This window comes from Lathamus discolor, chromosome 13, assembly GCF_037157495.1.
Source record: "Lathamus discolor isolate bLatDis1 chromosome 13, bLatDis1.hap1, whole genome shotgun sequence".
Taxonomy (NCBI): Eukaryota; Metazoa; Chordata; class Aves; order Psittaciformes; family Psittacidae; genus Lathamus; species Lathamus discolor.
The window spans coordinates 6,050,732-6,065,846 of record NC_088896.1 but is presented as its reverse complement, the minus strand read 5'-3'; the positions used below and the strand labels follow the sequence as shown (position 1 = coordinate 6,065,846).

Here is a 15,115-nt window from a genome sequence, read left to right as displayed (position 1 = left end):
TCTGTGTGTGTGATAATGCAATACATAAGCTCCAGTCCCTGGGAAGACACTGTCACAAGGAGAGTAGTAGAATTGTCTCCTCTGGCAGTTGGTTTGGGCTTATGCAAAAAACTGCCTTGCAAAACAAAAGGATCCCACAAAAAAAACAACCCCAAACCCCTCATGTTTGAAGGATGATGTTGCCCATGTAATGCAACAACTTCAGTCCGACGTTAACTATTCTTTCTGACAAGAGATGCCATTCAGTTGAAGCTGCTTTTCCAACAATCTCATTCTGAATACAGAGGAACTCTGAAGAGATCCATTGGGATTTTCCAGACGAATGGCACATCGGTATTTTTACTTCAGTCTAAACCACTGCAAACAGACGACAACTGTTCCCCACTTGGCTGCTCCTGTACACTGGCTGACACAGTAGACGTTAGCTTGGCTATAAAGCTAGCAGGAACCATCACATAAGTACTGCCTCTGCTCTCCCTTCCTCAACCTGAAAGCTTCCCACCATTTAAATCCTGCAGATCACTGTTTAGGAAAAAGCCTTTTCCAAATCAAACAAATGGGGAGGAACAACATTAACTGAGAATTTACCACCAGATGGCAACACTAAGCTAAAGGCAGCAGAGCCATGCTAGCCTGAGTTCGTGTTTCTTAAAGGAATGCACTTTCTGGAGTGAAGCTGCCATTTACACATCTAGGATTCCAGCTCAGATGATTGTATTCAAGACAAATATAAACTGGAGGACAAAAATTGAGTGAAAGACAACCAGAAAAAGAAGTAAACCTATTGAAACAGATCACTGGCAGCCACAGACACCAGCAGATTAGGAATTGTGCATAAATAACCAAACTTTATTAGGATGTTAAAGAAAATTCTATTGTTTGGATTCTAAAGCAAAGGGGAAGATTACAGGCAAGAATATAAAGGCAAAAATCAACTGCTGAGGACAGAACCCTCCCACCCCCAACCCATGTTGAATTAAGTCATGTCTCTTTTTAATACCTCCATTTTACAGAACAGGTAGCATAGTATTATATGGGCCATGGCTAACCAGCAGGAACTCCTGCTGGTGTATAGCCAGTACTTCTAGCAAGGTTACTCAAGGATGAGAGCTGCTCCTCACTTCACTGTTATTACAGCAAGTTTCTCTACCGATGGGGAATGCACTTGTGAAAGACTGGAGCGGCTTCCATGTCCCAGTGCCAGACAACACGAATAACCCCAAAGGATGTCCCAAGCAGACATGAAAACATATTGGAAGTGTACTACACAGAGAAAAGATACAGTAATAACTTGTACTGCGTAAGAAGAATGAAAGAGGATGGGAGAAAACAGGTACACACTGGGCACTTTGTGTCTGTAAGGAGGAGGAATGGGACTCAAAACCAGACCAGCAGATAGTGCCTGGAACTGTATAAGCCAGACAGAAACATGCCACCAGGTCACCCCTGTACTCATTACAAACCAGAGCACATATATTTGTTCTCTTAGAGAGGGACTAAATAAGCATCACTGAAAGAACAGCAATGCTATAGGGCATCTGGAAGCTTATTCCTACTCCTCAGCATTGCCCTCACCTGACCTTTCATCACACATCCACATATGAGCAGTAGGTGGCCTGATTACCACACACAGCTGCTTCTGGGCATTACTTACTTGACTGAGAGGGAGAAGTCCCCAGGAGCGCTCTCACTCTCCCTGATGAGGAAGGCACCATCATGTCTCTGTTTGCCCAACATCTCTTCAGCCTTCGCTCGGGGAATCTTCCCAAAAAACCACCTGTGTATGAGGAAAACAACAGGGAAAGAGGAGAATTGTAATTCCTTCATGGCAGAGCCAGATGTAGACACTCACACAAAGATAAAGTGATTCCTAACAGAAATAACTACACCGCACCTCACTGCCATACCAATACAGGCCACGGAACCATGCAGCTTTTCATAATGCTTCCTCCTGGCAATGAAGCAACCACAGCCTGATAGGCAGGTGCTTGCAGTAGCCCTACTCTACCCAATGCAGTGGAGCAGAGATGTGGCAAGAGTGAAATCCTCAAATTAAAGGATTTATTTGCAGAGGTGGAAAAAATCCTACTCAAAATTTAATGTATTATTCACATCGGTTTGCACCCTATAGCACCTGCAGCTTAGCATCTAAAACATCACAACAAGAACCTCATGTACACAACTGCTTCAGAGTCTCTCAAAGCAGGACTTCACTAAGATGAGAACCTTGGAACTGGCTACAACCTTGGATGAAGTTCAAATGTCTACTGTGGTCTGCAATGGTATCTTAGTAATCAGCCCTCAGAACCTAAAGTCAAGCAGATTAAATGCCTTGCTCAAACAAGAAACTCAGCTCCCTTCCTCCATCACTAAGAAATAAAGTCTCATGTCTCTACCTACAAAGTTTTAATTGTCCCAAGTGTACGATGCCATCAAATCGGAGACAACAAAGAAGTCCTTTACTGATGGCTGGTCACTACTGAACTTCCCTATGATAGAGCAGCACTTATGTCACTATTAGCACCCAAAGAGAATCAGCAGGAAGTAATTACAGTCTCCCCTATTACTTATGCCTCCTAAGGAGGAGCTACCCATGCTTTAGCCATGGTTTTCAATATAGAAAATTAAAGTTATCAAGGATTAAGCCCAGAAACGTCACAATTTTAGTGGGTAGAAATCTTTACCAAAACTGTAGCATTTGCAAGGTGCAAGGGAACCACTGGGAGTTCACTCACAGGTTTCTCTTCAGAAACACAGCTGTACAAAGAAGATCCTGTCCATGGATTGACCTATCCTGCACAAGCGGAAAGGGTGTTCTGTATCCAAACCCATTTCTAATCTTTCAGATCAGGTGGTAAGTCACCACTACTTCAGGCAGAATGAGTGCTTTCAATTCAGCAGGTTCCTGCAGCCCAGAATCCAGTCTTTCTGTCCCATCCCACAGCACTGGGTCAAAGATGCGTACCACACTTCAGAATGCTAAGGCAGGTGCCCGGAGTGGAGTTATGTGCAGATCGAGTGAGAAAAGTCCCCTCCATGTCCCTTGGCTCCATTGCAGAGGAGTGCTGAGCTGGGCATGCAGTTGAGTTCTAGAGAAGAGGCTGATAATACTTGTTTCAGCAGCCTGTTGCCTTGCTTTTTCCTAGAGTCAGGACAATCCAGCAGCTTCCACACAAGCAGTCACATCAAACAGCTGCACCATGGAAGAGACATCTGAGATTCTTGGCCGCTGTGCAGAAGTCTGACCACACATGCTGACCACCTCCATGACACCAAGGGTGAACCTACCTCAGGCAACCAGACAGGCAGCACTGACCAACAGCCCCTGGTCACAGGATTCTTACCCACATTCACATTTGCACTTCCAGACTACTCCAAGATGAAAGGGAAACAAGGGCTGAGTGGTAGGTCACATGGTGTGGGAAAACCTTCACAACCAAAAAGTACAGCTTAAAGTTCTGAGGAACAGATCACACAGGACAGAAGCACTCAACCACAGCCTATAGCCATGCAGATGGTTGACCTCAGAGGAAAGCATTTAGAAACAAGAGCACCACACACAAAGTTTACTTTCTACAGTGAAGGGTTTGGTGCAGGAAAAAAGTTGGAGAATCCCCCATGAAACAGTCATTTAAGAGAGGCTGAAGCCTTCATCAAGTCACAAAGTCACCAGATCTTCCTTGCCAAGAGGTTTTTCTATTATCACTTAAACATGTTTTACTTGCTTGCGAATCCCGTGTGCATTTTATCCCCTGAAATGGAAAGGAAAAGCTTTCTCCCACAACCATCCTATTTCCAGTGATACTTCACTGCATTTAGTCCTTTCCTGATGCGTTAGCATCTCTGTTGCTTCTTGGTACCGGAGGTGGTGGCAGAGGCAGCAGAGGAGCATTTATCTGTCCTTTCCCTGCACTCTGCTGCCTTTAGAAACCTACCTAAAGAAACCACTATGTGAAACCCCGTCAGAATTCAGAGGTAGTATTTTGTTTCCTGGGCTTTTGGCACAATGCTCAGAAAGATAAGGAAGTCTTGGACTTTGCCTCTGCCAAACATTACATAAAGCAAGTTTTATATCATGACTTCAGTATCTTGCCACAGTTCTTGTTTACAAAGTGGTTTAATTCTCTTTAGTTCTCAATTAAGTCTCAATTACTCACATGTGACTTGGAAATAAAAGCCTTATCTTAAAAAAACCCTGAAACTCCTCATTCCTCTCCATAAAATAGAAGGAAAGCCTGAAAGAGCTCAAGAGCACATCTATAATCCTTCCTGAAGCTGCTGTTTTCCCATAAGCTTTACTGAATCACTACAAAGTACAAGCATACAATTTGATTAAAGGAATTAAAGCATGTCAAAAATCAGAGAGAATTAGGCCAAAGAAACCAACCACAACATTCCCACAGCTTCCCTATTCTTGGTAACACTTGTCTCCGACTGGCTTTGTAATGTAGGTGAAACTCAGCTAGTCAGCACTGCAAAACCCAATCCAAGTCCAAATCCTGGCATTACTGCTGATGCTGCACAGTGAGAGGGAGATGCACTGATGATGGCACAACACAGAGTTCACATCACTTTCAGACTTGCTTCAATCCACAGTTTGGCAATTCCTTTGGCTTTACTTAACACAACTAGTTAGCTTGGCTGAGTTCCACCTATGTTACAATACTGCAAAGTGAGACTTCAGCAGTATCTTCAAGAAAAGCTGATTATGAACACAAACACTTGACTTACACACACCATAACCAGTGAATTCTTCCCATGCCCCTTTACAGAGAGCAAGGTGCCCCTGAACTCACTTGTGCCTTTCACAGGAATCCTCCCTGCCTAGCTTCCTACAGCTCTTCTCTCAGTATCATGCCCATGTCTACTTAAATCTTTGTTAACTGATGTGGCAATTCAGATTAACCCCTCAGAACCCTCAGCTGGTGAATGAGAGGTGCCCCATTTTCCTTTCAGCTTCATTTGCTACTGGTTACAAAGCAAACTAAGATTTGCAAAACACAAGCAAGAGGAAACATGGCTCTGGGGCTGGAGTCTCAGATCCTAGGACAGGATTTAAAGCCATTTGCAGTTGCTCTCTTTCCAAATCCTTTTGAAAAGCATTTCTGCCATCTTCCCACAACATGATTTGATACCAGGCTGAGAAAAGGAGCATTCCCTTTCCCAGCTGCCTGCAGTGTGCTTTTTGTATGACCTGTACCATGAGAGTTCTGCATTACAACTGAGCAAACATTATGCTGTAAAAACTTCTGCATTATTTCCCAGGGCTGTTAACACACTAGTTCAGACTCCCAGCATTGCTGACATATGGTGCTAACTCCATCCAGCTGCCATCAGCAGTTTAAACAGCTTCAGAAAAGGTCAAAGTAACCATACTTAAAGAACACCAATTCATCCACTTGCAGGTTTGTTCATTCCCTTTTGATATCAAAAACCTGAAAGCTCTATCCCTTGAAACCATGGACGATTACAGAACAAACTGATCATCACGGAAGACATCACCAGATTAGAACTCAAATGCCTGCAAAAGTATTGCAAATTGATGTACGGTGATTGAAAGAAATGATGAAAAGAAACTGCAACGTACATTTGTGATCCCCTGATCATGCCAGATCAAACCAGAGGGTGGCCTGTTTGGTGAAGAAGGTGTTGGAGCAGATGACTGTTAGGTCTTGTCTGACCTAAATAATTCTGTGATTCCATACTCAGGATGTGACAAACATACTAAGAGTGCTCCAAATATCCTTAAACATGTTTCTGGGCAGCTGTGAATGCCAGTTTTGACTCTTATCTGCTATGCTAAGTAAAACAGAGAATCATCACAGGAACACAGTCACTCTTCTTTCCTGTGACAACTCACTACTGAAGAGTTCTCTACTGGTTTATGCCTGCTGCCCCCAGGATCTGTGTGACCCTACAGCAAAACACCAGAAAAGCTTCCAAAAATGCCCTCCTAAACAGCTAGCTGTGAATGAGTTACAGTAAACAGTATGTCCAGAGACACGACTCAACAGCATCCTTTATCTAACCACACACTTCAGTAGATCCGGTAAGGTACAGTCTGCAAAGTATTCAGAAGAAAGTCCTGCTTGAGAGGATGCACAAAAGTAAGATCAGGGAAGCCTGACACCAAAGCTCTACTTACGGATGTGGTTTCATTTCTATGTAATTCTTGGGAATGAAGCCATCTTTTCCATTGAGTTCTGCCTTGTACCAGTTCTGATCGCATTCTTCATTCAAAACCTGAAGGAAGCAAACAAAAAATAAGCTTATGAACCTTCAAAATACAGCAGAAGTGGTGAAGGTACTCGCTTATTCTTCACCTTCTTGTTTCTAAGACTGCTCTTGTGAGATGAGCCTGTAAGAAACGGTGCCAGTCATCCTGCTCTGCTGCATCTCATGAGTGTTCAGAACCGTAATTTAAAACAGCCAGAGGAATTTCGTGCCAACCCCCCATGCTTTAGTAAGAAAGACACTCAAGTCCACAGCTACTTTTAACAACACCGTCTTTGGCACACATCTATCAAGTGGGCTGTCCTCATCACAAAATTCTGTTCAAAATCTGCAAGCCAAGAAATTCCGTTTCTTCATCCCTTCTAATAATCACTTTTCCCTGGATTCAGCTGACAAACCTGATGCCTTTAGCATAAACATGATTCCATCCAGCTTTCCTACATTTGCACTGGTTGCACGTTGGGTATGTTAAAGGTTCAAGGCAACACCTCTATTATAGAGGATTCTACAAGCCACCCCCTCATGACAACATTAGCACAAGTACGGATACAACTGGCAGCTTCAGCTGGTTTTGTCAATACAAGTTAAACCCAGGTTAAAACAGACAGCAGAGACACTGACCTGCCTGGTGAGCATGTTTTACGTTAATAAGACAAGTTAAATACACAAACAGCAAACGTACATGGACAAAGTTTCTTTCTTAAGGGATACTTTCCTTACTCTAACTTTATTCTACAATGAATGAAAGATGAGGAGTCACAAGAGAGGAGTCACATGAATAGGTGCTTTACAAAGCACAGATTGATACTTCAAAGCATACTTGCTCTTAAAACTTCAGTGCTTTATTTTTCATGGCAGTTGTGGTACAGTGCAATAGGCAGGGCTGGTGTGCTGCCTGAAAGCAGTCTCTTTAATGGTGTTATGTGCTGGAAATAAAGCCATGCTATAGGCTGAAACTACCTCTCTCCTCAGACTGATTTTATTTGGTATTGGAAGCAAACAGTGTACAGAACCTGCCCCCACTTTAAAATGAAGCACCACAACACCACTTTTTCAGAGCACTTCTCAGCTTCCTTAGGCTCTATTTTAGCTTTGTGACAATGGCAAACAAAAAGCTGGGTCTGAATTTTGGTTTATTTATTTACTTAAAGCTTCAGGTCACAGAAGTACCACATGAGCAGCATTGCTTGGATGCAGGAAGATGAGGAAATGCAAAGCGAAAGACACCACAAATGCAGATCCTGAGATCAATACTACATACACACATAGTTACCATGAAGACATCCACCAAAAAAACCCCAAAACCACTCTTTTCTATCTCGCTGTTGCTTTTGGAAGGGTGATGAGAGGAAATAAAGAAGATAAAGGCAGAGAGGAATTTGCAAGTGCAGGCTTTAAAATTCTTACAGCTGATGGGAGTGCTCTGGAAAATTCAACTCTAAAGATCAATGTCTGCTGCCCTTCAAACACATGTGACAGATCAGCACCCTCATCTGCATCACTGCTCACTGCTACATAGGAAAGAGAAAACCCTCAGCACCTACAGAGATGAAACCTGGCAAAGCCAAGAGAAAACAGAATCTGGACCTGCTCAGTGAACTATAGCAGGCCATGTTACCTGGCTGTTCCTTAACTCCCAACTGATGATGTGCATCCTCCACGTGCCAGCATTTCCACTGCAGAACTGGCGCAGGAGCAGGGCCACATCTACAGAACTTTAGGTGAGCAAAGTTGTGCACCTTTACAGCCTATATCATAGTATTTTCAGTTGAAGAGACTTTAACACTTAGAAGAATCTAACTACTTTTATATGGATAAAAATACTCAAGCTATCCTCTGTGCAATTACTACTTTGGACTTCCATTTATTTATTTACAAGCAGTTTTAGCATGCATTACAGTTCAGTCATTTAGAAAGGATAACCTGACCAAAGGTTCAAGTGTGGCTCTGTTACAGGCTTGGAGGTAAAAGCTAATGCAGATCCACAGATGTAAGCAAGAAAGCAGTGCATGTCTCTTACAATCACCACAGTGACTGCGAGGCAGCATTCTGTGCAGAAATACATTCAACTCCAGAACACAAAGTACAAGTAGATGATACCAACAGGCAGCCCACAGCTGGGGCAGGGAAGATGAAGATTAAAATGAGGAGGAAGTCTGGTTGTTACGTACCTCAGCTGCCATCACGAGAGTCATTTACAATACAACAGAACATGAACATGACACATTGTGATGTGATTTCTAACAAGCCAGATTTTATACAATTGTGTGTGTTCCTTTATCAAAGACAGCACAGATTAAACCTTTGATAACACTGTGTCCTCCAAACTTGTTTCATTACCATCAGGGAGCAGTTAAGGGATATGGCAGTCTGTTCTTTTTCCAAGAAGAGGATAAAAAGGGCAAACTGTAGCTTCATGTGAAGGACACCACTATGGATCTGTGTGTTTAATACCGCTGCGCTTGGCAATGGCTATTAAAAAGTACCAGAAATTCTAATGCCTGAATGTAAATTATTTTAATGAGTTTTATCTTGCTCTGAAGATATGCTAATAGGTGTGGAGGAGCCAAATCACACAGGGCTTGGGGTACTCATCAATTCATGGCCTGAAGCCAAATGCAAGGGAGGGAGCACTGCTGAAGCAGGCACTAAGCTTTGTGACCATCAGAAATAGCTCGTTAAAAGGCAGAGTAAGGAGAGCTGCCTACACAGATGCATGTACAACCTGGCCGGGGGACTTCTGCTGTAATTATGAATCCTCCACAGCTCCCCCCTTCAGTCGCTTTGTTTGCTCCAAGGACTTTTCTCCTGCTTCACACCCAGGCTGATGGATCTTCAGCTCCTGTTGTCCTTTCTAGGGTCAGTTTAAGTAGCTATCACAGCTCCATTCACAACCCAGCACACAGGCAAGCTCCCCATGCCCTATATTATATATCAGAGAGCTTAGACACACACAGTTACCCTGTGAACACCCCTGATTCTTTCCTCTTTCCAGGTCTTGCAGTGTGCACTCCTCCAGAGGCAACACAAGGTGCTGTTTGCTGTACAAAGCTCCATGTTCACGTGTTGTTTCAAGAGGACTCATCTCCACAACAGAGATCTGCAAAATCGTTGTTTCCTGACAGATCCTCAAACAGACTCTGCTGGGGCTGTTCCCAGCGCTCAGCCAAGCAAAAATGAAGCTTTTTAAGATACTGAAGTACCTTAAATTCAGGGCAACTTAGCAGTCACGTGCACAAGGCTGGAATTCAGGTGCTGCTATTATGAAGTTATGCAGCTGTATGACAACTGCAGGATAGTTATGTAAAATTATAGCCTTCAAGAAAACACCTTATGCCACTGACAGCCAGTAATGAAATACAGCTAAAAAGTCACTCAGGAACACATGAACTCTCTGCACTGATGTATCAAGCTTAAGACATTTGCATCTGGCATTGCTCTTTTAAACTGTAAACCCACTGAAATGAAAGAACTGACTTTAAACCATTATGCTGCAAAGCATTTAAAGAAAAGCATTCAGTAAATCCCTCTATCCCATAGCTCCAGCTGGCCTCCAGTGACTTCCAGACAGTAAAATGTATCACCTGGATCCTTAAAACACAGTGCTATGCCTCTAAAGAAAATAAAGGTTCTTACCTGAGCTACGGTTAAGGTTTTCCTAGACTTACATTCCCAAGTTATAACTTAGTCCAAGTACTGCATGTATCACTGGGTTTTGCTTTGAAAGCTTCCCCAAGTACAAATAAATACCAAGAAACAAAGCAACAAAATGAAGCTTAAAGATTCAGTGCTCCAAAGGGAGACAGCCTTCAGAGGCTGCACAGAAGTCTAAAGGCACAAACACTTATTTCTCTCGACTGCTAGAAGCTGCTGCTGTTTGTATAGGTCACAACATAAAGCATTCCTCTGCAGCCAACCCCCCTGTCTGCTCTAGATCTAAGCAAATCTATGCCAGAGCGTCTCTTCCTTTCACACTGGGGCATCTGTGCCTAAGAGGAGGAAGAAGGAAGGATATTTTTAGCTACTCCATTTGAACACATAGTGCCATGTGATGTCCTCAGCCTGCAGTCAGCCCTGTTTTACTGTAACAGTGGCTCAACTGCTGCCCATCAGTTTCCTACTTTGATGATAGATCTATTATCAACAAAAGCCCATCTGTTCCCATGGAAATGAGAAGAGGCACTGCTCAAGAGGCACAGTTCCCAACAGCAAGCATCCCCAGCCATTCCCGATCCCATACCTAGCAAGTATGTGTACACACAGCCTTTCCACCCTTGTGAACTGTTGCACATCAGTCTTGATCCCCTCAAAACCAACTAACTTTCAGGAACATGCAGGCACTAAACCGGAACGTAACAAGCAGATCTGGCATCTCAACTCTCAAGCTGACTTCCATATGCAAACATGAACAAAACAGAAGGCCTCAAACGTACTTATGTGCTTGCAAATTTAGCCAAATTCATTGGAATGCTCCAGTTCTGGAGTGACAAAACCCAAAAAACTTGTTCAGGAAGGGCTCTGAACTTCCTTATTTTCCTGATCTGTAAAGTCTGGGGATTATTACTTTGTGTTTCTTAGTGCAACAGCACAACTGCTCAAGCACAAGCTGTTTGCTGCCACTCTGTTTCTGCTCCTCCACAAAGCTGAACTGACACTGCCACAAAGAAAATGATGCAGTACATGAAACACGCTCTCAAAGCCTCAGGAATGCTAGGGAAGTGCTTCTAACACTCAAACTGAGTGTCACAGGGAATTAAAGTGTTAAAGTGAATTAAAGCGTTAAAGTGAATTAGTGTTAAAGTGAACAAATGATTCAAAGGCAGCAATTCTGCAACTGAAGTTTGAAGCCTGGACACGTGTCCCGGGATGGGCTGGTGGTTGGGAGGATGGTTTCACCCTCCACAGAAGTGCTTTAACACAGCTTTTCATTTCAGAGTCAGGAAATGGCTCCTTTTCTGCTCCAAGAAGAGAGGTATGAACCCTCTAACAAACCAATAAGCACCCACTGCTTCAGGGGAAGCTACACCCGGATCCAACAGAGCAAGTTCACTGGAATGGGTTGCCCAGGGAAGTTGTGAATGCTCCATCCCTGGCAGTGTTCAAGGCCAGGTTGGACAGAGCCTTGGGTGCCCTGGTTTAGTGTGAGGTGTCCCTGCCCATGGCAGGGGGGTTGGAACTGGATGATCTTAAGGTCCTTTCCAACCCAAACTATTCTATAATTCTATGATAAGTTCAACACAGTCCATTATGAGCACTTTTCTTCCCCATAAACTTACTGAAATGGCTCCACAGGACATTCAAATCCATCTCTTTGGGGTTTTGCAGAAGACAACCCGAAATGTGGCCAGGTAACCCGCAGCTCCCATCAGGTTACACAGATTTCCCTGAACAAGTGAATCCTTCTCCCTGTGACTGCCAAACACCATCAACAAGGTGGCAGAAACGGCATCCTGGGGAAAGCCATGGTGCATGTCAAATGGCATTGTAATTCAACTGTTAGCCAATTGAGGTGAGTAGCTCAAGAACTCAGAACTGCTGACAGGTTTTATACTTTTCCTTAAATTCATCATAATTACACACAGGAAACGCAAAATGTCAATTTTTCAGATCAAAACCTAAAGCACCATGTTTGGACATGCTTGAAGACTGTGAACACTTGCTCTTTAGGCGGATATAAAAAGCTGTGAAAACACTTAACCACTGAGTAAGTGTTACTGGAAACAGGAGAAAGATTGCTTCTGAAACTGCACTCTCTATCAAGCAATATGAAATAAGACCTAAATAATGCATGTACATTGGAATATAATGCAATGATGTGTGATGGTACAGGTTTTCATTCTCACCCTCTCCCCACTATAGAAACACTACCGTCACCCTTTTCTAAAGCACAAAATATAAACTCAAAAAAAAAAAAAAAAATCAATTCAGAAAGGCTTTCCACCACAGCAAACACAACGTGCAGGGCCTTTTCCCCCCTGCTCTCAAGCAGTGCTATGGCCAGAGCCTTGTATGAAGTGATGATTGCTGCTTCAACACACTGCACACAATGACAGCTCACGCTGACAGTGCTCACCACAGCAGGCCAAGCTGAAAGCAGGAACCAAGGAGAGCAAATGCTGGTGTCTGTGTTAAGCACTGCTGTCTTTAAATGTATTTCCTTCTTAAAGAGGCCAAGAGCTCCAATTCATCTTGAAGGAGCCTGGAAACTAGTCCAAAGTAAAATACATGACCAAGGTGAGAGACTACAAACCAGAAATGACAATGAAAGTCACAGGACACAGCCACTGTAGGAACTAAGCTTCTCTTTCCAAACTATAGATAATACTGTCGTGTCCCCCCCCAAGTCTACCACACAAATCAATGGAATTTTGTCCCATACAAATATTCTTAGGTAAATCCAGTATTCCCCTAACCTTCAGGAATGGCTGACGGGAAGAAGTAGCTGGGTAAGATTATCGGAAATGATGTTAGTTCTAACTACATGAGATAAAAACAAGCTACGATAACAACACAATGCAGTATTTCACCATGCCAAACTCCAGATAGAGAGAAAGAGATACAGGGGTCAAGAAACCCACAGTAGCACTGGCTGGCAAGTACAGTAAAGTGTGTTGTAACAAAGCAAAGTGCAAGGAGAGGAATGGAGCTGGGAACCAGCACCCAAGCTTTCATTTCAAAACCACCTTTTTGTGTTTTTTTGTATGTAACACAAGAATACTTGAGGCAACTTTAAGTTAGCTGAGGTACAATGAAGTCTAGCCACAAGGACAGAGCTCAGCACAGACTAACTTACCCTGCCTCTCAGGCCTTGCAAGTCTTGTACTACTACTACTTCCCCTCTGGCAAAAGCCTTGAATTATGAAGACTTACTTATTTAAGATAATAGGAGAAAGAGAGAGAAGTAAAAGGAGAACAATCTAGACAACAATTCTCTTTCCCTATCATAGAATGGTTTGGGTTGAAGGGACCCTAAAGCTCATCCAGTTTCAACCCCCTGCCACAGGCAGGGACACCTTCCACTAGACCAGGTTGCTCCAAGCCCCTATGTCCAGCCTGGCCTTGAACACTGCCAGGGATGGGGCAGCCACAGCTTCTCTGGGAAACTTGGGAGGAAAACCTCAGCATTTTAAGTACATTACAGTGACCTTCAAAATATTCATGGAGACCTTGGAAGGAGTCACTAAAGCTCGAAGAACTTTGCACAGGTCTCATCTTCGCTGAAGTTCTGCGCAGGAAGCTCCCACTAGCATAAACACATGGAAGTAAAATGATGATGAATTCGCCAGTTCTGCTTATGTTGCTTGTGAAAGATAGTGAGATGTCAGCCTCAGTGATTACAGAATTCTCTCCAAATTAGACCTGCCATTATTACCACTCATATAAAGGTTAAGCTAAAGATACCACAAAATGCGTATTTTCAAGGAGGTTGATGTAAAACCTCCATTATAAAAAGAACAGGAGCCTGCAGTAAAAATCAGTATTGGTGCTTTTGCAAGCCAAGCAGAAATAGCTTTACAGAGCTACAAGTAGCTCCAGCTCGTGTTCTAATTAGGTTTCCCTCATCTAAAAGACCCCCAAGTGTTTCAGTCCCAGCAGGGACTCTCAGAAGAGAGATCAGTTTTATGTTCAGCAACTTTTATGGTGCTGAAGTGAACACTAATTCTGATGAGCTCCATAACGTAAGGGTGAGTGCTCAACATTTGGATGTTGCAGCGAGTTCACTGTCTCGTGTCAGTGCTTGATCAAAATGGAGTGCAAGAAAACACGACTGTTATCGCAGCTTAAGCTCCACTGCTTGGCTCGCACATGCAGAGAGCAGAATGCTATGGGATCCACAAGAAGAGTTTCTTAAAAAGAGGAAGGGGAATGTTGTTTTTCCTTAACAGACACAGGGTGAGTTTACAGTGACTCAAGACCAGGACCGGCCTTTTATAACTAGCTGTAGTGCTCAGGATGTTATCACGGAAACAGAAGACAAAACATCCTTCCTTAATCTCAAACCAAATCCACACTGAATTTGGAAGCATTGAAGGGCATTTGGTCAGTTCTCTGTTGTGTGGATTAATTCACTCAGGTACTACTTGGGATGGTCATTTGCTTGTGAGTGTCTTTCCCCATTGAGTTCTTAGGAAGTCAACAGATTAGCGCTGTTTAATGCAGGGTCCCAAAAGAAGAGCCAGCAGTGAAGCACACAAAGAACAGTTCAGGCTCTAAGCCTAGAGAGCTCTACACCATCCTCCATCTTTCACTGAGTAAAGAGAACAGCCTTGAATTCAGAGTAAAAACCTGCTCTGTTTGGAAAAGGTTCAAAATCCAAAACCACACCCCAAAATAACCCAAATGCATATATGCACATCTGTACATAAAGAACAGAGTATACATTGCCTTAAGCATCTCAATAAACCCTCCATTTTGAGAAGAAATTTACCTAGTGGTCAGACTAAGGTCTCCTGGTTTCTATTCCTGCATCTGCTGCTAACGCAAATGTCATGAATTCCAGGCCATCTTAAAAGAGGGGCTGTTTCCAGCTATCCCTTCCAGTTCAGCAACACGGATACCAAGCATAAAACACATCTGTTATCATATACTCTGCACTATTTCTCCAAAAGTACAACTTTTCAGGCCTTTAATGAAACCGTAAGGCTTTTGTAAGAGCTCTTGGCACGAGCTCTGAGGGATGCAGGTCAAAAGCCACTCTACCAGAAAATAATAATAATAATAAATCCCCCCATCACACATTCCAGTGAGCGTTTCTGAGCTGCTTGCAAACTTCACACAGAAACAGTGCCAGAACATCAGCCGTGGCCTTGTGGCTGTTTGCAAGCCTATCAATAGCACAGATTTCTCACACGACTTCTCTCATCACGCAGGCTCTGTTGTA

At 43.2% G+C, this 15,115-nt stretch overlaps 1 protein-coding gene across 2 annotated transcripts in view; it reads right to left on the bottom strand.

The window, feature by feature from the left end:
• GRB2 (growth factor receptor bound protein 2) overlaps positions 1–15,115 on the bottom strand; it is a 60,085-nt gene that overhangs the window by 4,521 nt on the left and 40,449 nt on the right. For both annotated transcript variants that reach the window (XM_065693490.1, XM_065693489.1), the window contains 2 exons: positions 6,146–6,243; positions 1,655–1,777 (listed from right to left, as the gene is read on the bottom strand). In XM_065693490.1, the coding sequence (XP_065549562.1) occupies positions 1,655–1,777; positions 6,146–6,243 (221 nt within the window). The remainder of the gene's footprint in view (positions 1–1,654; positions 1,778–6,145; positions 6,244–15,115) is intronic.